This window comes from Podarcis erhardii (assembly GCF_964252035.2).
Source record: "Podarcis erhardii genome assembly, chromosome: 1".
Taxonomy (NCBI): domain Eukaryota; kingdom Metazoa; phylum Chordata; class Lepidosauria; order Squamata; family Lacertidae; genus Podarcis; species Podarcis erhardii.
The window spans coordinates 119,068,234-119,095,036 of NC_138497.1; the positions used below are offsets into that span (position 1 = coordinate 119,068,234).

At 43.6% G+C, this 26,803-nt stretch overlaps 1 protein-coding gene across 4 annotated transcripts in view; it reads right to left on the reverse strand.

The window, feature by feature from the left end:
* The window catches only part of RAPGEF4 (Rap guanine nucleotide exchange factor 4), a 170,127-nt gene that overhangs the window by 41,391 nt on the left and 101,933 nt on the right, over positions 1-26,803 (reverse strand). For all 4 annotated transcript variants that reach the window (XM_081864670.1, XM_081864672.1, XM_081864671.1 and 1 more), the window contains 9 exons: positions 24,979-25,100; positions 22,585-22,768; positions 13,465-13,549; positions 12,219-12,279; positions 8,891-8,967; positions 7,350-7,496; positions 6,098-6,216; positions 2,760-2,848; positions 1,124-1,202 (listed from right to left, as the gene is read on the reverse strand). In XM_081864670.1, coding sequence (XP_081720796.1) covers positions 1,124-1,202; positions 2,760-2,848; positions 6,098-6,216; positions 7,350-7,496; positions 8,891-8,967; positions 12,219-12,279; positions 13,465-13,549; positions 22,585-22,768; positions 24,979-25,100 — 963 coding nt within the window. The remainder of the gene's footprint in view (positions 1-1,123; positions 1,203-2,759; positions 2,849-6,097; positions 6,217-7,349; positions 7,497-8,890; positions 8,968-12,218; positions 12,280-13,464; positions 13,550-22,584; positions 22,769-24,978; positions 25,101-26,803) is intronic.

The window sequence follows — 26,803 nt, forward strand, 5'->3', positions numbered from 1 at the left end:
AAGGCAGATGTTCCATCCATCCTGGTTAATCTTGCTCTAGGAATGAGATGGCTTGAGAGTTTAGTTCCACCATGTATGATGCTGGAATGATTAATACTCACAGGCTCCCATCTTATGTACTCTGGCCTGGGAGTAAGGGAAAGGACCCCTAGACGGTTAAATCCAGTCAAAAGTGACTATGGGGTTGCGGCGCTCATCTCACTTTCAGGCCGAGAGAGCAGGTGTTTGTCCAAAGACAGCTTTCCGGGTCATGTGGCCAGCATGACTAAACTGCTTCTGAAACAGCGAGACACCCTGGTGGAAACGCCGGCTACCTTCCCGCTGCAGCGATACCTATTTATCTACAGTGGTGCCTCGCAAGACGAAATTAATCCATTCCATGAGGCTCTTTGTCTAGCGGCTTTTTCGTCTTGCGAAGCAAGCCCATTGACAGCTTAGCGGATTAGCGCTATTAGCGGTTTAGTGGCTTTTAGCGGATCAGCTGATAAGCGGCTTAGCGGCTTAGGAAAAGGCGGGGGGAAAGGGCGGAAAAACCGCAGGAACTTGCAAGACATTTCGTCTTGCGAAGCAAGCCCATAGGGAAATCCGTTTTGCAAAGCGCCTCCAAAACTGAAAATCCTTTCGTCTAGCAGGTTTTCCGTCTTGCGAGGCGTTCGTCTTGCGGGGCACCACTGTACTTGCACTGGCATGCTTTCAAATTGTTGGGTTGGCAGGAGCAGGGACCGAGCAACAGGCGCTCACCCCGTTGCGGGGATTCGAACCGCCAACCTTCTGATCGGCAAGCCCAAGAGGCTCAGGGGTTTAGACCACAGCGCCACATGCATCCCTGACTTGGGAGTAAATCCCAAGACAGAGTGGGACTTAATCCTGAGAAACGCAGCACAGCATTGTAACAAAATGAATAAAGTGAAAAAGAGCTAACGCTCCCAAGAGTTGATTCTCCCTTCTTGACTTTCTTGCTTAACTTCCAGGGGGTTTCTTGTCAGAAAGGGTCCACTGATGGATGTGGTAGCCCAGCAGTTTCCCAACCACGCCAAGCGTTGATGCCAGCCTTGCTTACCACCGAATTAGGTGTCTAATATGTTTTCGTTGCTTTTTAAAACATAATAATCAAAAAGGATATTGAGCCATCAAAGCCGGACAAAGCTGATTATTTGGCATGAATATGCAATGCATCATAACAAAATCAAGTACACCAGCATCTGTGAAAATCAAAAGTAACAGAACGTTATACTCCTGCATGCCAATATAATTTCCCACCACTGCAAAATATATTGTTCCCTCCTCCGTGGTAAACAGCACAAAAAGAGTTTATACCAGATGTGTTTTGCACATTAAAAGCAATTAATTAACAGCGCGATCCTAGACATGTCTTGTCAGAAGCAAGTCTATTTCAGTTCAGTAGGACTTGCTCCCAGGTCCAATACTCAATGTACTTAAATCCCACTGAGTATCGTGGGACTTATATCTGAGTAGACATATATAAAATTGCACTGTAAATTACAGTAACTTGTCTTGGATCCTAAGAACTGCAGGGATCATTCTGCTTGCAAAATGGGGCTTTCCAGTCTGCTCCCTTTTATCTGCACACAACAACTGTTTCCCAAAAACTTTTTTCCTTTTGCCTTTTTAAGGGCAACACAAGAAGGTGCTAGGCAGTTTTTTGAAACATTTAGCCACCAGCTTTGCTGTTGCTATGCCATGGGTTGCTTTTAAGTATTTTACAGAGCTCTAGCTAAAGATGTCTCTCACTAGGAGCTGGGAGAAGAGGGCACAGGAATTAGGGGAATTAAACACAGACACAAGGTCCAGGGAGTGGATTGTGGAAGCAGAGGCCCATGAGACAGATGGATGGAGGAAGCAGAAAAAAATTAAGGGTGGCAGGGAAGAAAGTGGCAAGGAAATGAGGAACTTGGGAATAGGAGAAAGAGCTAAATGTATTAAGCAAGGAGGCTTGTATGTTGTTAGCAGGAAGTTGGGGAACAAGCAAAAGAACCTGGGATGATTGGATGTATGGGCTAGATATATGAAGGAGCAATGTTTGGGAGTGACTTTCATATGTTTTTAACCAATCAGTCAAATCTTTCATGGAAAAAAATGAATCATTTTAATCCTGGATATTTCCCCTGAAATCAACTGGCTCAGATCAAATTTATGTGGTCCCCCAATGCCCTCTAATGCAAAAGGAAATGTATTTCAGTGGAAAGCGTACAAAAAACGATGGCTGTTTGCCAGGGCATTGTTTTCACTTCTACTATGCAAACAAACTGATTAAACAAAACAAAAACAAATTCAAAGTAATGCAATCAGTGATTGCAGATGTTTGTGATCTGACAAGCAAAGAAAGAAACGTTGTGGTTCAAATTTCTAGTTGCCTGCTAACAAATGGAATACTGCCCCAAGATATTTTGGAAAAGGGCTGTTTCAAAATACTTTTCAAAAGTGAAGTTGTACTGGAAGGTTTTGGAAAATAAAACAAAATGTCCCTAAGAGAAGCTGCAAACTTGATGCTGGCCCTCCCTTACTTTTTAGGGCACCACCGAAAGGTTGTTTCAAGGTTGTAGATCTTTCTAACACACACTGAATGCAACAGCGACACTCAGTACAAAAGCAAGACCGAGCTGCACTCTCGGCCAAAGAATCTGGGTGCTTAAGCCCCAGTTTAAACTCAATGACTGCAGTTTGGAAATGTCGGATTGCAACATTCACTTCTTACGTTGATCTGCACCTGCACCGACATCTTTATTTCAACATTCTACCTGTTCCTTCGCTTAACGCTGATTCAAGACGCATTGTTTCGAGGAAGTGTTCTAGAATTTTCTCGGGCGTTCCTGACATCACGATATACCTGAGTAAAGGAAGAAAAGAAACAGTGACCTAAAAAACCACTCTGAGCTTGTTGGAAAGAGAAGGTGAATATGATTGTAACAAAGCACACACGCACACGCACACATGCACACACGCACACGTGTGTGTGTGTGTGCGTGTGTGTGTGTATAAAGCCTTAGCATAGGAAAGATACCCAGTGTAGAATATCTTTATTTAGTAGCTTCAATTTGAGAAAAAGGGGCAAAAAAAAAGACAAGTGAGTTGTTTCTACAGGAGAGGGGAACAGAACAGCTAGCAGAGCAGTGGAAATATGGGACGCAATAGTGACACCCAAAAGCAAGCACCTGCCACTAGACAATTTGAGTGGCGGGCGTTCCCCGCTGGGGCTAGTAGGGTGGAAAGCAAGGAGCCCCACATTAGACGGAGGTGGAGCCAATGACAGACAGAGCTAACTCATTCTAGCTCTGTCCTCATCTTCCTCTTTCTTCAAGAGGCAACAATGAGACTAAGGAGGAGGAGGAGGAGGAGGAGGAAGCTGGCAGTCTGTGCTGTACCTTGGATGGGCAGCATGTTAAGGCAGGTAGGTGGTTGAGGGGCAGATTGAGGCTGGTGGGCTGGTGACCCATTTGTTCTCAATAAGCCAGTCTCCCTCCACGTGACAGTCTACAACAGTCAAGAAGACAGCCAAAGCATGGTCAATATGGCCGCTGGGTCAGTTGGGGTGGGAAACAGGCACATTTAGGAACAGGGCCAGCTCCTTTGCTCTCTGGACTTAAAGGCAAGATGGCGCACGAACGCACGCACACACACACACACACCAACCACCATTCTACATACAGAAGCAGACCAGGCTGGCCACTGAATCTTACTGCAACACTGGCAACGGGACAGTGTCCTCCACCACTGTCAAGGGCAGCAGACAAACCTAGGGGTTGCAGAACTGGCCACACAGCACAGTTGTGTCCTCCAGCAGAAGTGCACAACTGGGGGTGGGGTGGGGGAATCTCAGGAGGAATGACGGGGGTGGTGGTGGGGGGAGGCTCCCACAACTCATTCACGAACGGACACCCAGTATCCGACACCTGAGGCCGCCATCTCACTTTGCCTCATAGTCAAGCTAGCCTTGATCAGAATGAAGTTCCTGGTGATGTGCTGCTTTGGGATCCAAGCCGTGACGTTTGCTTGAGATGCTTCATGTGTGGTCATCATCCTACATTACGCATTTGTAAGCGTGTTTGATTTCTTTCTCTCTCTTTTCACCCCAATGCTCTGCGATGGCCAATGGCAACAGCTAAGATGTGATCCCAAAAGGGAGGAGGGGTGGGTCATGTATGGAGTTGACTCTTGCCTCTTGTAGCGTTTGAATTATGAGGGGGAAGGTCCTTACGAAATCTGTACCTTCTCCCCAAATTGAGCCAGCTGGCTCGTATCCCCAAGTAGCCCTCGAAAAACGGTAGCTAAGGCAGCCATCAGGAAAGAAGCTAACAGGCCCCATTTGTCACTTCTCTGAGCATCAAACTATTGAGGTTCACTGAAAAATAGGAACTTACCTATTAAGCTTTCCTATTTCCTTCCGCAGTAAATGGGTTTTTTTTAGTGAACCTCTTGGTTCTTCTTACAACTTTGCATCATTTTACCGCGCTCAAGTATAGGGGGAAATCTAGGAAACTTCCCCCCTAAAAAAAAGAAGAAAAAAGCTCCTGCTGAGAAATAAGTAGTGGAGCTGAGCTCCTGGGAGCTTCTCCGCACTTTGAGGACTGGCCATCATACGGTTCTTTTACCTGCCAGCCCTTTGGGAAGAGCTGCATTGATGTCCCAAGAATGCAAACCCCTTGTTAAGCCAAGTGCACAGAGAGATACTTGCAGAGATACTGTGTGTCTTGGGGAGTGAAGCAGAGAAAGAGAGAGAGAGAGAGCTTGCTGTACTTTCAATATGAAAGTGGAAACGGAATTGTGGAAGTGGCTTGCGGTGCCTGGAGACTAGTTGGCAGCAGAACTCTGCAAGAGATCAGACGGCAAAGAGAAGATGTGTTTGCCCGTAAAGGGAGAGGGGTATAGGGAGTGTTTCACAGTGGGCTCTGCTAGCAACATCCCTTTGAACACTGCAAGAGAGATGTAGCATTGAGGAACATGGAACAGACCCAAATTGCATCTCAGGTCATTTGTTCCCAATTCTTAAGCCTTTTTCAGCCTTTGCCATTTCCCAAATGAAAGAAGCCAGTTCTGGACACTGGTGCCTTGTGTACTGGGAACAATTATCCCAGAGACATGAAAACTGCTTATGATTACTCATAGGCACTTATAGGGTCTACTATATGCCAGGCATTGTATAGGGAACTGTAGTGATGTGCCCCAAAATGAGAGCCAGTGTGGTGTAGGGGTTAAGAGTGGTGGACTCGTAATCTGGTGAACCGGGTTCGCTTCCCCGCTCCTCCACATGCAGCTGCTGGGTGACCTTGGGCTAGTCACATTTCTCTGAAGTCTCTCAGCCCCACTCACCTCACAGAGTGTTTGTTGTGGGGGAGGAAGGGAAAAGGAGAATGTTAGCTGTTTTGAGACTCCTTAAGGGGCGTGAAAGGCGGGATATCAAGTCCAAACTCCTCCTCCTCCTTCTTCCCTATTTTCCAGGGACAGTCCCAGATTTACAGAAGCTGTCCTGGTTTCTGATTTGATCCTGGAATGTCCCGCTTTTCCTTAGGACATTCCTATTTTCATTGGAGAAATGTTGGAGGGTATGGAGTTATGCAACCCCTAAGCCAAGGGGAGATAAGTACCTATGCAACCTTCAGAAGACCTCTGAAGGCAGTCCTTCAGTACATCCTCAATTCCTACCCTGCAGGAGTTGGGCCAAACAACTTGATGCAAGGGGACTAACGAGATAGATGTGCACTTTAGGAATTGGAAATAAAAATAATAAATTATGTTTTCTTAATAGCAAAACGAATGCGGTTTTAAAAGCTTTTTTATCAGTAATTACTCTGCTCAGTAATAACATTCCTTATGGTCTGTGAACAGATTTTGCACGTGGGGACTATTTACAGCGAGACCTGCCTAGAGTTGATTTTTGACAGCTAAAGGGCCACAGCTAATGCGTTTGCAAGTTGATATATGTTGTGCGCTGCAGGGCATGTGACCAGCTGGTGATATCTTTTCAAATGCGACATAATGCACTCTTTTCAAAGGCAGGAAGAAAAGACTATTGGCTAAATAAAACCATTTGGAAGCGTTAATCATAGTCTTGCATCAACACCGTGGAATTAAATCATACTTGTGCTGAGGAGGCTGCGAGTTTCCTTGATTAGGAGCCCTGTTTCCTGCTGGGATCTTCTCGAGTACCAAGACATCTTGGTCATGTTCCTTAAGTCTGACTGTGTTTGCTTCGACATCCTGAAAGATGATTTTTAATCATTAACACACCAGATAGAAACAACTTGGTAAAAAGCCGTGCTGCAAATGAAAATTAAAAGGCCGTTGATATATGGTTTTATACTCCTAGAAAAAGTATGGGACCCAATCCCGGGAAAGACAGCTGTCCTTTAGTGTTATTGGCACCTGTGGGGCAAGTTGTATGAAACTTGCAACTAACTTAAGGTCCATGTATTTCCAGCACGACTGAAGTCAGTGTGGTGTAATGGTTCAGAGTGTTGGACTATGACCTCGGAGACCAGGGTTCAAATCCCCACTCAGCCATCAAGTTCATTGGGTGACATTGGGCCAGTCACAATCTCTCAGCCTAACCTCCCTCACAAGGTTGTTGTGAGGCTTAAATGAGGAGGGGGGAAACCATGTGTGCCACCTTGAGCTCTCTGGAGAAAAAGGCGGGATATAAATTCAATAAACAAACAAACTTCTCTTGGGTCATCAGGACTGTAGATCACAACATTGTGTTCAGTTAGGTCGAGATTTAACCAACCTAAGCTGCTTTCTCTACTTCCTGCATTACAGCTGAAGTGCTAAACACATTCTTTTTACCAGACTCCATAGAAAATTAATCCATTTCCCCAGATCTCTTTTCTCGTGGTTCAAAGGGAAGGCTTTGCCTTAGGTTCCTTACAATACTTCAACTAAATCCTTTCCTCCCCCAGTACAAAACTGGATTCAGATACCTTACTAATGCTTAACCAATTATGAGTAGTACTATTAGCACTATACTACTATCACTACCACTACTACTAGTACTAGTAAGACTGACAGCCTATTCCAGTCATAATCATTCTCTCCACAGCCAAGTGTAAGCACAATGGTTTTTGCAAAGTTCAGCAGTGTGCTCCACAGCACACCACTGTTTTTACACCACTGTTTTTACACCAGCTTTCACACCACTGTTTTTACACCAGCTTTCACCACTTTCACCACTGTTTTTAGACCAGCAGTGGTGCAACAGCTGCCAACGATCGCTTACGTCTGTGCACAGATGAGCGAAGGGACCTCAGGTGTGCGGAGACCTGAAGGGAGAGTTGCGAAACGTTCACAAGAGCTCTAGAGCAAGCTCTTAAAAGTTGGGCAAACTCTTAACTTACCCGCAGTATCCTATTAAAGTCTTCCTTGTCGACTCTCAAGAAGTGGCAGTTATCTTCTCGCAGAACAATGGAAGCAGCTCTAGGAGCATCGTTCACTAATGCTAGCTTGCCAAAATCATCGCCTTCGTGTAGGGTACATACCACGCCCTAAAAACAACAACAAGAAGAAGAAAAACACATTTACACAGAGAAACCGTAATTGGGGAGTTTGTCCCATTGACGCTCCATGTGCAAACACAGGATTTCTAAGCCAAATACTATAACAAATGTATCTGGCAGGAAATTTAACAGCCAAAATAGCGATGAGAAGACAATACATGGCAGCTGGTTATTACTAATGCTACAGAAAGGCAAGGGCAGAGAAAGAATGGGGTTTGTTCTCTGAAATTTGTTTCAGAGACAGACAGACTTCTGGCTCTGCTAATGGTGGCAACTTTCTTTTTATTATTTTTTTGTAAAGTCAAAATTTTTAAATCAAGTTTGTTGAAAAACAGACTGCCAGTTTCTGATGTGTATTCTTGCCTGCTATCAGACTGCACTGTTAAGTCCCATTTGTTATAATGACAAGAAGAGTTTTTAATTGTATCTAGTTTTTCCTTAACACCAAAGAAAATATTGGGCTTATTTTATTAAAAAATCTTATGCCATTTTTTCCCTTAAATATGTCATCAGAGTGGCTCACAGCATGCAAATGGTAACATAAATTGCAGCATAACTTCAGGTTTAAAAGGAACCACAGTTGTTTGGGTTGGACGGATGAAGCTGCATTATGCTGACAAGAGACAATTGGGTCCTCTAAACCCAGATCCATCTATTCTGGCTACTAGGAATAGGGAATTCACTCACAGGCTTTTCTAGCTGTTGGGTACGTCCCCTAAATCCATTCTTGGGGTTCCCACAGAATAAGGGAGGGTGCAGAGATGCACAGGGAAAGAACAGGGAGGAGAAGTTATACTGGCTAAGCTGACATCCTTGTGCTAGTGGATATACCGTATTTCTCCGTGTATAAGAAGCCCCCGTGTCCCTCTTTTTCGGGACTCCTAATTGAGAAATGGGGGAGAGATTGCCCAGACTTGTTGAGCTTTTTGGGGGGGGGGGGAGCCAAAAATCGCTCACCTGCAGGACTGCCACAACCAATCACATGCACATCGACGAAGCCACCAATCATCTGCACACTCAACAAAAGCAACCACCAATCACCCGCAAAAGCACTGCTGACAATCTCCTGCTTGCGGCAGCTACCAATTGCCCATGCCAACTCTCCACTATCCATGTATGAGACGGCCCTCCATTTTTAGCATATTTTTAAAATAAAATAACCTCGTCTCATACACAGAAAAATACGGTATTTGGCTGGATACTGCCCATTGCTTCCACAGTAGAAAACAAACATTTTCACAACACACATATGACTGCATGCGCACATACAAACTGTGATAATTTTAGGCACATCCAAATGACAACCATTTTATGCCAGCGTTCCATTCCGGGCATCACCTGTACATGAAATACGAGAAATACTAAGAAACTTAAAACAGTACCTTGCCATAAATGACTACATTGACTGATCCTTTCAGAATAATGTACCAAGAAGTTCCTTCTTCTCCCTGATTAAATACTGCAGAAGAGAGAGAGAGAGAGAATAATGTAAAGTGGCCAGGGAGGAGAGGCAGTAATGAGATTTATTGACTGAGAAAAGAGGAACATTCAACACCTTAAAAGCACAACAGGGGGTGGAATCCACAGAAGATTGAAGTACTGGGGTTCTGAGGTGGTAGAATGCAAAGCACAAACAAGATACAGTCATACCTCGGGTTACAGCCTCTTCAGGTTGGGTTTTTTCGGGTTACACACCCGCCAAAACCCGCAAGTACCAGAAGGGGTTACTTCCGGGTTTCGACGGCCGCGCATGTGCAGAAGCACTAAATCACGCTTTGTGCATGCACAGAAGCACTGAATCGCAACCCGTGTGTGCACAGATATGCCGCTGCGGGTTGCAAACATGCATCATGTTCGCAACCCAAGCGTCCACTGTACTACTTCTGACAACAGCTGAGTATTCAATGTTCCAGTATGTAAAAGCTCTCTGGGAGAAGAAAACTAACTAATGTTTGATGTTTTCTTGTGCTCTTAATATTTTGTTGGGAGCTGCCCAGAGTGGCTGGGGCAACCCAGTCAAGATGGGTGGCATATAAATATCATCATCATCATCATCATCTTCAATATACCATTTGTCTGATAATAAATGTTGGAAATGTAAAGAAAATGAAGGAACATTCTTTCACCTTTGGTGGACCTGCCCTAAAGTGAAGGCCTTCTGGGAAATGATTTATAATGAGTTGAAAAAGGTATTTAAGTATACCTTCACTAAGAAACCAGAAGCCTTCCTTCTGGGTATGGTCGGCCAGAAGGTGTTAAAGAAGGACCAAACATTTTTTATGTATGCAACAACGGCAGCAAGGATACTCATCGCTAAGAACTGGAAAACTCAAGATCTACCCACACTGGAAGAGTGGCAGATGCAGCTGATGGACTATATGCAATTGGCCGAGATTACTGGCAGAATCCGAGACCTGGGAGAAGAGAGGGTTGAAGGAGACTGGAAGAAATTTAAGATTTATCTACAAAAATATTGTAATTTGGTTGAATGTTAAGAAGGATGCTAGATCATAAATAATTGTCCACCACTGAATTAGATTTGATTTTGACGATAAGTGAGATTAAGGAAAATATAAATTTTTTTGAGAACTGTTAGATTTTATTTAAATGAGCGGATATAAGGTTTTAAACAAGATGATAATTTGCTTGAAAAATTTTATAACGATGTAAGTGGGAGCGGGAGACGTGAGGGAGTCCAAAGAAGTGATGAAACTATGTCATGATATAAGTAATGTTGTTTATTATTTATGTATTGTATTCAAAAGCTTTAATAAATATTTATATAAAAAAAAAATATCATCATCTTCATCATCATCATCATCACACCAGGAAGTAGGTTCAGCTAGAACCTCTCTCCCTGATTTTCCAAGACTTCTTCCTTGAAAGGACTTTTCTTTTTTGCATGGGGGAGCATTCAAAATCACCCCCCCATTTGAAGTCTGAAATGGTACGATCCATTCTGCTGCATGTGCAGTCCCAGCTTAACAATGCTATTTCCAAGCAAAATTATTTGGAAGTATGCACTATGAAGATCCCTATGACATACCACCAAATAAATATGGATGGAATAAGCATCCTGTTTTGAAAAGTGGGCATTTCCAATTCACTCTCACAGAGAACAAAAAGGGACTATTGACTCCTTCCCTGTGATTAACAAAGACCCGAGTCCTGTATAAATAAATTCATCCCATACATAATGGGATTTATCCTGGGCTTTTTTTTCAGGGGAACTCAAGAGAAACTCCATTCCAGCACCACTCTGGTGGATGCCATTGTCCTTTGTAAGAGAATGAGGGAAGCGTTCATGGTGAGTTCTGGCACCTCTTTTTCTAGGAAAAAAAACCAGCACTGGATTTTGTCCAAGGTTGAGCATGCAGAAGACAGCTCATGCAACAGATCTTTCCTTACCCTCTTCCCTACAGCCCCTCGTACCCCACCTCCAAACTCTCTCCAGAGGGTTTTGAGGAGATCTGCCAAACTTTGTGGGCTGTGTTAAACAGAACTGCAATGGAAGGGGGGGGGGCAGGGGGTGGAATTGTCCAGAATCAGTGAAAGATGGAGAGAGCTCTTTATGTGGAGATCTGAAGACCTTAGGATTACAAATTCGATCCAAGTGGAAGTTGGAGCTTTGGGGACATTTGGACTTGAAAGGAGTATGAAACAAGATCTGGAATATCCCATAGGCCTTACTTTTAAGTATGGAGGTCTGGCCGGAAGAAATGTGGACCATGCTGGGTTGGAGTATCCCCGAGATTTGGTTTTTAATATTAAGGACTATCAAAAAGACCGGCAGAGAGGACGTGAGAGAGAATTAAGAGCCTCGGATGTAAGATCTCCAGGCTGATTGCTTTTTGAGACTAATGGACATGTTGGGGACTGAAACCAGGAAGGGGGTATGCGTGGAATAGAAATTGGGAATTTAAAGGGTACATAATTATAACTTGTTTTGTTTTTGTTTGTTTGTTTGTTTGTTTGCATGAGAGTTGGAGAATTTGTGGAAGGGAATTTTGGTTGGCCTTAGGGAAATGTTTTAAGAATAAGTATTGATATTGATATATAAGTTTGGATGAGAGTTAAGATTGGAAAAAGTAAAAGTGGTTTTTAAAATAAACTAAATTACCTAAATGAGAAGATTAAGCAAAAATGAACTGAGGAAATGGATGAAAGAGAGAACGTAAAATAATAACATATTAAAATAAATTATTAAGTTAAAAAATAAGGTGAAAGGACTTGCTGAAATAAAAATTTGAACTTGAATACAGAAATGGGAGGTGTGAGGAGGTCAAGAAAATAAGTAAAGGGAAATTGATTATGTAAGGGATTTAATTCGTTTTTCGTTTTTCTTTTTTATTGAGTGTATTTTTCTTTTTTTCTGTATTTTTCTGCTTTTTTATTTTATTTTCTTGCTTTTTGTGTCGTATTATGTATTTATTCTCTTTTTTCTCTGTAATCTTTAAAAGTTTGTATAAATATTATTATTATTTTTAAAAAAGGAATTGTCCAGAATCAGGTAAAAGACTCTTGTGCTCAGCCAATCAGGTTAACATGGGATACAGAACCCCAGTACAAATGGCCCAACAAATCCCTTAAGGTTTTGTGCTTCTTCTTTTTTTGCCCTTGGGTCCTGAGTTTTCAACTGCAGTGCCAAAAGCAATTAGGTCAATACAGTTAGCTCAAGTGTAAACCTGTGGTAAAATTAATTTCACTTACAGACGGTTCCTGCTTTGGGATGTGACTCAAACACTAGAACACCTGCTAGCTCCCGCTTTACCTTGAAGCAAGACAAACAACAAGCATTATAGTTTTGTTTTTACATCCTTGACTCGTGTAGTTATATATCAACTCATAGGAAGGGTGGGGGAGGGTTCGGAAGGGAACGGGTGCCAAAACAGTCACAGAAAGCAGCGTTGAGCATCTTCGTCAGTGTAGGGTCGCTATTGCATCTGTTGTGGAATGCAAAGAGAGTATGAGAAGTCATGCAGAAAGTACATGACTCTCTAAATAATTTGGTAGGATTTAGCAGAAAGTGGCAGACAGCAGTCTGACATAGTGCTATGGGATCAACATAATCAAACCCAAGAGCATACAAATTCCTTGTATAAATGCAATTATATGGAGGACACGAGCTCAGATACCACATGTCCACCTAGTCACTCTTATATATATATAATCCTTTATTAGGCATAGCAAACCACACATTATCAAACAGACACCATATACAAATTGTGCAAAATACGAGCTCAACATAACAAGGTTTGTCCCAGTCAGATCTTTAACTCCAGAGAAAATCAATTTGCATAACTAATACAATACAGCACTACCGAATCCCCGATCAATTAAGAACCTCTAACTCTCTTTATAATGACCCAGTCTTTCTACATGGATAGCACTCAAAGTGCTGGTCACTCTTATATATGTATGGGCCCTTCCAGATTGCTAGGTTTTGTTTTGTTTTTGAAGTATATTCTGCAACGTGTCATTGCAACAACAAGACAGTAATGGTGGATATATACTAGACTGTTCGCACCTAATTCCGCTTTATAAACTGTTCTGCAACCCTTCCCCAAGGGTTATTGCTGTTGGGGCACTCTGGCACTATAGTGCAACAAAACTCACACAACCCCAGAATATTCGTGATATATAAAAAGTGCTGGGGTTTCAGCAGGTAGTAAGGGGACATGAAACGATGGGAAATGAAGTGGTAAGTCTGCCCTGAAACTTATTTTTCAGCTGCAAATAGTATTTAAAGTGTGATTGTGTGTAACTGCCCAGATACCATCATGAGCACAAATCATCATGAATGTGTAACAAAATGATTGGCTGGGACAGCGCTTGTCCTCACAATCCAATACTATGCCCCTTTTGTACCCGTATAGAGGGAGGCAACGGTCAGCTACAATTCTATTTATTTATTTATTTATTTGCCATTAAGGGTCACAAAATATAAAATGCTCACTGTTGTTGAAAGCTGAGACAAAGCTTTAATGTGCAGAAGTTCTTCATATATAATTTCTAGGTCATCAACAGTTCTCTGGCCAGGCCTATGATAAAGCATACACAAATATGACAAACTGAATAACAACAGAATATCACAAACTAAATTTAAGTTAACTGTTTGGCCATATGAGATCAAGGAGTTTGTTTGTGGTCTTATATTTATATTCTACCTTTATTTCGCCAAAGAACCCAAGGTGACATGCATGTGGCTGCAGGAAGTCAGCTGTCCAGACACTGATCAGATCCAGCCCTAATCAACTTCTGCAAGATGGCAGCTTTACAGGCTTTCAGACCATACTACCTGACCATAGTTAACTGATTTAAAAACTAATTGCTTCCATACAAGAGCATTTTGTAGTCTTGCATATTCTTCAAACAGATTAATTGTATTCACACATTGTATTCACCAAAGCAAGGCAAAGGCTAAAGGGACGCAGGTGGCGCTGTGGTCTAAACCCGAGCCTCCTGGGCTTGCTGATCGGAAGGTCGGTGGTTCGAATCCACATGACGGGGTGAGCTCCCGTTGCTCTGCCCAGCTCCTGCCAACCTAGCAGTTCGAAAGCACACCAGTGCAAGTAGATAAATAGGTACTGCTGTGGCAGGAAGGCAAATGGCATTTCTGTGTACTCTGTTTCCATCACAGTGTTCCGTTGCGCCAGAAGCAGTTTCATCATGCTGGCCACATGACCCGGAAAACTGTCTGTGGACAAACGCCGGCTCCCTCGGCCTGAAAGCGAAATGAGCGCCACAACCCCATAGTCGCCTTTGACTGGACTGAACCGTCCAGGGGTCCTTTACCTGACCTCACCAAAGCATCCCCCAAAATGATCTCTACTGAAATCAGATAATTCCCACCTCTCCATAGCTAGGGTAAGGAATTTTGGGCTTGCTGCCTTGATGCGGAGAATACCTGTTGCTAAGGAACCACAGCAGGAGAGGACCATTGTGCTATGTCCTGGTTAAGGGCTTCACAAATGCATCTGATTGGTCACTGTGGAGAAATTGAGTCCTGGACTAGGTAGGTCTTTGGTCTACTCTAGCAAGGTTCCTTTTACATTCTTACAGGGCGCTTTTCTCTCCATCTCTCTCTCTCTCTCTCTCTATTAACAAAAACTCTGCAAAATGGCTGACTTTGCTTTGAAATGCTTCAAAACTCAAAAGAAATTTTCTCATCATCCTGGCCAGAAGAGTCACACTAAATAGAGGTGTATTTGCCGCCTGTGCGAAGCTCCCTTCTTTGCAACCGACCGTATAAATAATGTATGAGGGAGGAAGAGAGCGAGGGAGAGAGAGAAAGGTTTGTGTCACTACCCGGCAATCTTTTCACTCAGCAGTTACGGCATTTCATCTTTGCCAAAAAAGAAGTGGGCTGGAATTTCTCATTTAAATAGATGTAGCCCCGGAAAAGGTCATTTGGAATCTAAAGTGACTTTACCTCACAGATCTGTCAAGGAAGCTATTTTTCATCAAGTATGCCTATAACAGAGTTGCTAAACTTTTCTGGAGCCAGAATCTCAAAGCAGGTTTTTTTGGGGTGGCGGTTTCTAATTGGAATGTATTGAATTAAGAGTCGCTTTTAATTTCTGGCCGATGAATACCTTTTCGTGGTAGAAAAGTCTGCAAAAAAGTCAAGATCTCTCGGCTGAACTGCCGTGTTTGAAAAGCCCAGTTGACAATGATATCATGACACACAGGAAACTGCATTTTGTGTGTGAATGTGCGAGAGAGAAAGCATTACATTATGAGTGTCTTATGTTAGTCGATATAAAGCAAAAGCTGCTTTAGCACAGCTACAGGGAGATTTTGGTGGGGACACGGGTGGCGCTGTGGTCTAAACCACTGAGCCTCTTGGGCTTGCCGATCAGAAGGTCGGCAGTTCGAATCCCCGTGACTGGGTGAGCTCCCATTGTTCTGTCCCAGCTCCTGCCAACCTAGCAATTAGAAAGCACACCAGTGCAAGTAGATAGATAGGTACTGCTGTGTTGGGAAAGTAAACAGCGTTTCCATGTGCTCTGGTTTCTGTCATGGTGTCCTGTCGCACCAGAAGTGGTTTAGTCCTGCTGGCCACATGACCCAGAAAGCTGTCCGTGGACAAACGCTGGTTTCCTCAGACTGAAGCGAAATGAGCACAGCAACCCCATAGTCGCCTTTGACTGGACTTGATTCTACACTATTCTGCCAAATAACTTGAATCCTATGCACAGACTTGGAAGTATATACTATAGAAATCAGTGGAATTTTCTTCCAACTAAACATGGCGAGATTGGGTCTGCAAAACGGTTAAAATGCAGGCAAAACATTTATTAACTTGCAGTGGGACATGTTTGAAAAGTAGCACAGAATAACAGCAAAATGAAAAGACATATAAAACTGTATCTCTAGTTGTTATAATTTTCATCGGCAAAACAGACTATGGTTAGATTTTTCCATTCAAAGGCATGTTTTATTATTCATTCATTTATTATGTTTGCAGTATAACATTAATAAATTCCACCATTAAAAATAAACAATCTACATAAAAGTCATAAAACTGTATAAAAAGCAGATCAGATGGCAGCCAGTTTAAAAACATAGTTAAATTTTAAAACAGAGATTAAACACAACGAAACAGGCAAAAGGAAAAATAGCCCTGTTTAAATAAAAAGGTTTTTTGCCACCTGCCAGAAACTGAGCAACAAGGAGGCTAAATGAACATCTTTGAAAATGAATTTTCAAAATCTGGATATAGCCACTAAAAAGGCCCTTTCTTGATTTCCCACCAAATCCACATCAGTTGTTGGTTGGACCGAGAAAAGGGCTGCTCTGGAAAGTCATATCTGGTGATAATTGCAAATGTGACTGCTACTTGGGCATATTTGAAGATTGGCAGGCTCAAGATCAAAACGCTGACTCTGTTTTCCCCCTTTCCATGTCATCATTACCTTTTAAAAGCAGCACCTCATTAGAAGTTTTTAATTGTATGGATATCAATTTTTTTATTATTTGCTGGCAGTATTTCAACAGTGCAATTGCAAATGTGCTTTTTATTTTATGTGTGAGCACGCTTGCATTTCTTTGGGGTTTTTTTTATTGGTTTTGGTAAGCAGCCACGCAGGTATAAGCCCCTAAATTCCCACTGCATTAACGACCTGCTTTTTATCTGGTAGACATGCCGTTCTGATTCATATATACATTAAGTTTTCCTTTAACATGAGTGAAAATGTCACACGGTCTGTTACAGAGGCACCTCAGACTTCTGCTTGTCCAGGTATGGGAAGATATTAAGCGGTCGGTGTGGTGCACCAATGATGTAGATTTCTCGGATCCTGCTGTGTGAAGACCTACTTTCTGCAGGAAACCCGTTGGGTGAGCTATGTCTTAGTTATACCCAAGATAAAGTAAATGGGAGGTTCTGGGAGAAGCAAACTACACATTAGTGGAAGGGAGAGCCTGGTTGAAATTACATGATCAATAAACACCGTTGGCTGCTTGAGTAGTCTATCAAGGTCACAGACACCGAGTTTCTCTGTTGCTGCCGTGTAGACAAGAATGAAAATTGTATCTCGGTATATAAGCACTGCTTATCCCTGTTCTTGCTGCAAACTTGAATAAACCTCTGTCCAAGAAGAAAAAAGATCAGGGTGAAGAGGACAAAGATGGCAGTCAATATAATTTTATTTAGGGTCTACCATATGCCAGGCATTGTATAGGGAACTGTATTGATGTGATCAAACGCATCCATTCTTAAGGAAATTAGCCCTGAGTGCTCACTGGAAGGACAGATCGTGAAGCTGAGGCTCCAATACTTTGGCCACCTCATGAGAAGAGAAGACTCCCTGGAAAAGACCCTGATGTTGGGAAAGATGGAGGGCACAAGGAGAAGGGGACGACAGAGGACGAGATGGTTGGACAGTGTTCTCGAAGCTACCAGCATGAGTCTGACTAAACTGCGGGAGACAGTGGAAGACAGAAGTGCCTGGCGTGCTCTGGTCCATGGGGTCACGAAGAGTCGGACACGACTAAACGACTAAACAGCAACAACAATAGTGATGTGTCCCAAAATGAGAGCCAGTGTGGTGTAGTGGTTAAGAGCAGTAGACTCGTAATCTGGTGAACCAGGTTCGCTTCCCCGCTCCTCCACATGCAGCTGCTGGGTGACCTTGGGCCAGTCACACTTCTCTGAAGTCTCTCAGCCCCACTCATCTCACAGAGTGTTTGTTGTGGGGGAGGAAGGGAAAAGGAGATTGTTAGTCACTTTGAGACTCCTTAGGGTAGTGATAAAGCGGGATATCAAATCCAAACTCTTCTTTAAAAAATAATAATAATTTTTTTATTACATTTTAATAACTTTAACTACAGTGGTACCTCAGGTTAAGTATTTAATTCGTTCTGGAGGTCTGTTCTTAACCTGAAATTGTTCTTAACCTGAAGCACCACTTTAGCTAATGGGGCCTCCTGCTGCTGCCGCGCTGCCGGAGCACGATTTCTGTTCTCAACCTGAAGCAAAGTTCTTAACCCGAGGTAATATTTCTGGGTTAGCGGAGTCTGTAACCTGAAGCGTATGTATCCCGAGGTGTTGTTGTTGTTTAGTCGTTTAGTTGTGTCCGACTCTTTGTGACCCCATGGACCAGAGCATGCGAGGCACTCCTGTCTTCCACAACCCGAGGTACCACTGTAATTAATTTCAAACTTCAAATATGTTATACATTTTTCTTATAACTTGACTTCCCACCTTCCTTTCCACACTGTTTTTATATGAACAGAACAGTGGTGACCCGGCTCCCTCATAACCAATTCCTGTGCCACCATTGGGTATGTCAGCCAACCAGCTAGATCAGGGGAGGTGTTTGGTGAGTGCAAAAGCACTGTGGCTTCTGCCATCCCTGATGGGCCGTGTTTGTGTGCAATATTCTGGGGGGTGAGCCAGCGGTAGAGCAAGCCAACCGGGCGCCTGGGGTGGCGCATGTGGCCTGCGCCCAGGGGTGGGGCCAGCCAGGGCAGGATGCTCTGAGGGGTCTGTCTGCTTCCTCCCACTCAGCTGCCCTACAGCTGAGGGGGAGGCAGCGGGCAGACTGTTTGGGGCAGCATGGAGGCTGCGGGCACCCAAGCCACCACGTCACTCCCAGGAGAGACACGTGGCTTGGGCGTGCTGCGGGCCCCGCGGTGACTGCTTCCCGGCATTTTGTCACTCCCCTCAGTGGTGACACCCGGGTCAGACTGCCCCCACCGCACCCCCTTCCACTGGGCTGAGCAGGCAAGGGGATGCAGTGGGTCACAGTACTTGCCAATATGTATTGGGTGCTGATACTGGCCTGCTGTATGTCTTGACCTTAAGGGCTGATAGTGGGAAGGAGGGGAGGGATTTTAATGAGAAAAACGGTGCTGGAAAAAGAGTAAATCTGCTCCCCCCAGTGATCAAAATTGGGCTTTCCCATAACTGTTATTAGTATTTTTTAAGACTGCAAGAGGTGTTGTAACATGCCCAGTACAGCACTTGGAAAACTGGGCAAAGTAGCAAGAAAGGATCCATAGCCTCGTCACACAGCAACTGCATATTACAGTTAGCAATTTCCTTGTTAAATACTGGATTAGATTCATTGTTTTTAACTGCTTGAATTTGTGCAACCAGCTAGATACAGATTAGTAAATAAAAATTCAATTTAGGTTGTCATTCCTGAATTGCCAAATAAAATTTTAAAAACATTAAGTCACAGCTTTCAAAAAATAAATTCCAGGCGCATAAACTATGGATTTCTACTCGCAGCTTTGTTGCTTGCACTGAAAAAGAAGCTAATTTTACATTTCTAGAAATGCATGTTTTTAACAAGGAATGTGGCGGGTGGCAGGGAGAGAAACAACCTTACCAACAGCAACAAGAGTCTGCCAGTCCCCCGCCCCCTTACAGCTTTCTTTTCTCCCTTCTTTTTTTTTTAAAAAAACAACAACACTACAGGCTTTCTTTCATCAATTGACAGTTAAAACGTAGCAGTTAATGTAATAAATAGAGAATTTTTAAAGTTGCCTGTCAAAACAAGTGACACATTCTGCAAGTGAGTTTCAAATTGGAAACAATAGAAAGCACCTTTTAAAGCAACAGCGTCATTATACAATCAAATGCTCAAAGTGATCTTTTCAGCATGTTTTTTCTTCCTTTTTGAAATTGCATTATTTCTTTCACGGTAATTATGCGAGTTTTTTGCATCCTCTTGGAGAGTTGCATGTCAAAGGCAGCAGCTGTGCTGATATGCAAATGGGAAGTATTTTTTCAAGCCAATACAGAGCCAATATTCTATTCAATATTCAATACAGAGCCAATAACTTTAATCGTACGGCCAAGATAACTTGTCAAAACTAGGGCAAGTTCCCACAGATTAGACAGTAAATCTGTGTCTGGACTGTACCACGGACTACAGATCAGGACTAACATGATAGGGACCATACTCATAGAGACTTCCCATGATAGGGACCATACTCAAACTTGGAGGAGGAGGAGGAGATTAGAACTTTTCTCCCTCATATATAGATTTACATATGTGGGGAACAGTGGAGTACAGTCGTACCTCGGAAGTCGAACGGAAGCTCCTACAGCCAATCGGAAGCTGCGGAACCTGTGTCGGACATTTGGGTTCCAAAAGAACGTTTGCAAACCATAACACTCACTTCCGGGTTTGCAACGATCGGGAGCCAAAACGTTTGACTTGCAAGGCGTTTTGACTTCCAAGGTATGACTTTATTCTCACGTGGACCCCCAGTGGCAGATGGAAGTGGTACAGTCCAGCCAATGGCTTATGACCTTACTTGCTTCTTTCTAAGAAGAAGGCCCATTAAGGTAACTCAAATCCTCTGCTGGGTCAGAGGTCTTGCCATACTCCAGCGAAAAAGAAAAAGGACACCTGAGACCCAGGCTTTTTTTTTGGCGGGGGGTACACAGGTAGATTATCCAATGCAGTGGTCGGCAATTTGGCTTGCGTCGCTTGCGATTGTTAGGGTTTGCAAGTTGGATGAGTGATATTTGGTTTGGCATTCCATCCCCCCCCAAAAAACCTGCTCCACAACCGTGGAGCTCCCCCCCCCCAAAAAAGTTCAACAACTCTGGGTAATCCTCTGCAAGAAAAGCTCAACAACTTTGTGCCATCTCCCCCCATTTTCTTAAATTTATTTTTTAAATAAAATTTAAATAAATTTGAGAGCATCTTATACATGGGGGCGTCTTATAGATGGAAAAGTACGGTAGTTTTATGTTAGTTAAAGGGACCCCTGTCCCATTTCACTTTATTGGCCGAGGGAGCTGGCGTACAGCTTCCGGGTCATGTGGCCAGCATGACTAAGCCGCTTCTGGTGAACCAGAGCAGCGCACGGAAACGCCGTTTACCTTCCCTACCTTGCCTTACCTATTTATCTACTTGCACTTTGACGTGCTTTCAAACTGCTAGGTTGGCAGGGGCAGGGACCAAGCAACGGGAGCTCACCCCATCACGGGGATTCGAACCGCCGACCTTCTGATCAGCAAGTCCTAGGCTCAGTGGTTTAACCCACAGTGCCACCCACGTCCCTGTTTTATGTTTCATGTTACCTGCATGCAAATACAAAAAGTCACATGAGGTAAATAGAAAGGAAAAGTTGGAGGTGGAAATTCTGTGGAACTTTTGGAATAATTTTTGGCTACCATTTTAGGTGTGCTGCATCATCATCATCATCATCATCATTATTATTATTATTATTATTATTATTATTATTATTATTATTAATACCTCGCCCATCTGGCTGGGTTTCCCCAGCCACTCTGGGCAGCTTCCAACAAAAGATTTAAAATACATTAGCTTATACTGAAGCAACCTATAGGATCAATTCTGAAGTGGCTAAAACAAACAGTGGTATACAGGTAATATTTGGAGATATTAGATCTATGGAGCTGATTATAAATGCAGTGGGACATAATCCCGTCCCCCCAAATAAAATCAAACTATAGAGAGCTACTGTTCCTCTCAGATATTACTGTAACTACTCTGAAGAAAATGAAGACATTTGACTCTGTTGTAAATATATTAAAGGGAAAGGATATCCCTATTTCATCTATTAATATAGCTCTACGTCCCACACATTGGCTTTCACAAACAGAGGGTGTAAGTGTGAAAACAATAGTGTACCCTCTTTTCTCTTCACATCACATACAAATAGCATGAATCTATTTGTATACATCAACGGAAGAAAGAGAATAAACAGAATGAATGTCTTCAAGGAGTTTCACAATTCTGGTGCCAAGATGGAAAGGCCTTGCCTCTTTGAGGCCTTCCAACATCCTGCAGACTGTGGGGAAAGGCAGAACTGGTCCTTCGAGAAAGATCTTATTCATATACAACAGGAATACTGGAATAGATGCCTGCAACTTAAAATACAAAGGCTACATGACAGCATGACTCATACTCAGGCTGATGAGGTGAGAAGGGAAGCAAAGGGCTAAGGACAAGAAGAACCCAGAAAGCTGAAGGAATCTTTGCAAGTGACTTTCCTCAAGACACTGCTGGAAGAAATCAACAAACTTATCCAAAACAGCTTCATACAGTGGTACCTCGGATTACGTACTTAATTCATTCCGGAGGTCCGTTCTTAACCTGAAACTATTCTTAACCTTTAACTAAAGCACCACTTTAACTAATGGGGGCTCCTGCTGCTGCCGCACCGCCGGAGCACAATTTCTGTTCTTATCCTGAAGCAAAGTTCTTAACCTGAAGCACTATTTCTGGGTTAGTGGAGTGTGTAGCCTGAAGGGTATGTAACCCGAGGTACCACTGTACTCTCTCTTACACTGACCGCCAAGCTCCAAGCTGCCTGCACCTCTCTTTTATTTTACCTTTGGCTTTTTAAATACAAAGAAAGGAAGAAACTGAAAAGCAACCTCAAATTATCCTATCCTTTCAAATCGTCCTATCCTAAGTAGGTTTCTCGCAGGAGAAAGGTGTCAGGCAAATGTTGGACTGTGGCCATAGAGTTCTTGAAGGGCAAGTGGCAACCTAGTTATCTAGCAATGGGAATAAGGCTCCAGGTTTGAAATGTATCAACCTGCTGTCAGAGACAAGCCAGTAATTGTTGATTATCTTACGGCTTTCTGAGGATCATCCTCATATGGGCGTCTGGTCCAATCTGCGAGAGAAGAAGCATGGTGTCCTGCAGTTCTTCATCGCATTCTTTCTTCTCTTCCTCAGTTGGCATCGGGGCATCTTCATGCTCGTCGTCCAAAAACCGATAAAACAAGTATTTGTCCTGGAAGTTTTGTTCTTGATCCACTGAAAACATCATCAATATGAATGTAACCATTAGGACAGGAAGGAATTACAGCTTAAACAAGGTATCATGGCCCGGAAGCCTAGTTCTCCAATGGGAGAACTTCAAAGCCACTGTCTTCTGATCACTGCATCAGGGCAAGCATTTTGGCTTGCCAGAGAGAAAGATCCCCACCGCTCCATAGCTGTCAAGTGTCCCTTATTTGAAGGGACAGTCCCTTATTCCAGCGCCATGGCATGCTGCTGTCCCTTATTGATGGCTGTCCCTTAAATGATGTCCCTTAAATTTCAAAGGAAGCAGCTCCTCTTCCTCCCTCCCTGCCGGCCAGGGAGGAGGGAGGCTCCAACTGTGTTGCTTGGCTGTGTTGCTCACCCAATAAGAAGTCTAAGAACGACTAGGGGGTGGAGCTTGCATGCCTTGTGTGTGGCTAGTTAATGCAAGCTGAGGGGTTTTTTGAATGCTGGACGCCATTTTGTTGCACGTGCTGCTGCAAAATTTGCAGTGCAAAGCCAGGCCGGGGAGCCGGGGAGCTATGCAGTTGAGGCTGCAATTTGCAGTGCAAAGCCAGGCCGGGGAGCCGGGGAGCTATGCAGTTGAGGCTGCATAGGCCTTGTGTTGCATGTGATTCAGATTCTGTTCAGTTAAACCTCTGGTTACAAAGTTGGTTGGACAGTGTTCTCGAAGCTACCAGCATGAGTTTGACCAGACTGCAGGAGGACAGGAAGACTGGAGTGCCTGGAACAGGTGAGACTGCAGGTCCCTTATTTTGGCCGCTGGTCCCTTATTTTCAAGGCTGCTGGTCCCTTATTTTCAAATCTGTAAGTTGACAGCTATGCACCCCTCTCCTCCCCTCAAGCACTGTTCTGGTGGTTTTCCCAACTCCCCGAAGCCAACTGGGTGTGTGGGCAGAGGTGGGCAGGGGAAAATCCCCATTATGCTAGCATAAATCCTTCTCATGTAGTACCTGCATATTTAAGACACACTTGCCTCTTCATGCATTCAGTCTGACCACAAAAGGGGTGTACATGCTTATGAGCTTCCTTGCAATTGGCAATGCAAGCCCCTTCAGAGATAAGCACGAAATTTGGCAGTGGAGGAGTAGGGCTGGTACACAAAGGAATGTTGGGGGGTTGGGGTGCTCTTTCTGCCCTTGCAGAGTCAAGAGGAACATCTCCACCTCCATCGTTCAGTCCGGGACACTGAGGTCCAGCACCAAGGGCTTTCTGGCGGTTCCCTCACTGCAAGAAGTGAGGTCACAGGGAACCAGGCAGAGGGCCTTCTCAGTAGTGGCGCCCGCCCTGTGGAACACCCTCCCATCAGATGCCAAGGAAATAAACAACTATCTGACTTTTAGAAGACATCTGAAGGCAGCCCGGTTTAGGTAAGTTTTTAATGTTTGATGTTTTCTCATGTTTTTAATATTCTGATGGGAGCCGCCCAGAGTGGCTGGGGAAACCCAGCCAGATGGGCGGGGTATAAATAATAAATTACTATTATTATAAAAGGGCCATTATCTCACCAAACATTTCTATCTATCTATGAGAAGTTCCTAAGTGCCATGACACTGTTAGCATTGCACAATCCCAAAGCATCACATAACCCAGAGTTACGCAGATGTAAGTATGGGGCTATTTAAAAAAAACCCTCCTTACTGCCATAAAATTCAATGGGTGGTAGCCAACTATTCAACAAAATCCCACCAGTTTACAAAAGAAATGAACATTAACCACCCTGAGATATTTTGATGAAAGGCGGTATAGAAAATAAATAAATAATTCTTTAAAATCAATTAATTAGGTTGAGGCAAAAGCATGCCAATCCCCTTCCCCACCATTTGAATTGCACAATCCAAATTTCCCAATATGCACTCAAATCCCTCCCGCAAAATACTGACATTCCAAAGACACTCCATAATATTATGTATTTTCAGAGGTGGTTATGCTCCTAAAAGAACTGTGATCCCTTTTGGGATTGCTAAGGAATCTATGCCATGGATCTAGTAAAGTGTTTTCCAAACTTGAGTCTCCAGCTGTTTTCAGGCTACAATTCCCATCATCCCTGACCACTGGGTCTTGTTGGCTAGGGATGATGGGAGTTGTAGTCCACACACACACACACACACAAAAAACAAAACAACAGCTGGAGATCCACGTTTGGGAAACACTGATCCGAGTGGGAGGAATTTCCTATAAAGTAAAAGAGCTTCTCTTACCATGATTGAGAACACCTTCTTCCAACAATACTTGCCACATGCCCACAGCCTGCGTCCGTAAATGAACGCACGAACTCTGCTGCATTATCCAGTCTACCAGTTCTGTTCCTACACAGCACTGTCTGAGGGAGGAAATAAATATGTTTTTTTATTTAAAAAATGTTTTACATCATCTGCTGGTTTTAAACATTTGATATATAATAACTATTTAGAAGTAAATGGAACCAGGTCAAGAAAGGGACTTTGAGGAAAATGGCAAGACACTAGATACAGGATTATGCATCACAGGTTTTCCCTTTAAGCCAGGAATAGGCAAACTCGGCCCTCCAGATGTTTTGGAACTACAACTCCCATCAGCCCTAGCTAACAGGACCAGTGGTCAGGGATGATGGGAATTGTAGTCCCAAAACATTTGATGGGCCAAGTTTGCCTATGCCTGCTTTAAGGAATGAGGAAAACAACCTCGAAAACATTTGCCCCCAATCCTGGGGAAACACAAGAGGCCTCCTTTATCCTTCCTGCCTCTCCCAAATTCTCCACACACCACAGAGAATTCAGAGGGAAGGCTCTCTCACTGAATGCCAGGTGGGGAAAACAGACTCTCCCTTGGTTCTCTCATTTTATACTGGGCTTTGCAGAGATTTGCAAACAATGGCACTCTCTCTCTCCTATCACAGCCTCTGGTGTCCGACTTCACAGAGCGAAGTGGGGACAGTTCACTCATTTTGTTGTATGCTTTGAAGGCACTCGCTTTGCATCCTTTCCTCCAGCAGACTCGGAAGAACGGCAACTAGTCTGCCCTCCCCAAGTCTCCTGGGACTTGATGAAGAGAGAGGGCCATTCAGTCTGTGTACTGTAAAGGCACAAGGGTAAAGTGAGTGTATTTCAGAGCATGGAACCGAGTGATAAATAACTCTCCCCGTGCCATCTTCTGAAGGCCCTCAGAAGCAGCAGAAGGGATTTTCACTGCTTTCAAGTACAGTGATACCTTGGTTTATGAACAACTTGGATTAAGAACGTTGCAAACCCAGACGTAGGTGTTTTGGTTTGTGAACTTTGCCTTGGAAGCAGAACATGTTTCGCTTCCTGTTGAGTGTGTTCCATTTGTAGACTGAGTTCCCCACTGCTATGGGAAAACACGTCTTGGTTTAAGAATGCTTTGGTTTAAGAATGGACTTCCGGAATGGATTAAGTTTGTAAACCAAGGTACCACCGTACAGTGGTACCTCTGGATACGGATGGGATCCGTTCCGGAGCCCTGTTCGCATCCTGAAGCGAACGCAACCCATGTCTGCGCGTGTTGTGATTTGCCGCTTTCGTGCATGACGTCATTTTGACCTTCTGCACATGTGCGAGCGGCGAAACCCGAAAGCGCTCAACCTGAAGCAACTTCAACCCAAGGTATGACTGTATCTGGAAAGCCTGGGACAAAATGAGAGGCTGGTCTCTCATCTTCCTCAAGTCTTCTGCATGTGCCAGGGAATTTAGGAGGAGGAGAGAGTTTGGATCAGACTACAGATAGTGGCTGGCTACCAAGGCCCATTGAAATCTGTGGACCCCTGATTCCATAATAAAGGGTCAATTCCAACGGAACTATATTCTGATAGGCTAGAGCAGGCATAGGCAAACTCAACTCTCCAAATGTTTTGGGACTACAATTCCCATCATTCCTGACCACTGGTCCTGTTAGCTAGGGATCATGGGAGTTGTAGTCCCAAAACAGCTGGAGGGCCAAGTTTGCCTATGACTGGGCTAGAGCTATCGTTTCTTGAGTTTCACTGTGATGAAAAAAAAAAAAAAAAGAAAACCTCATCTGTTCCTAGAT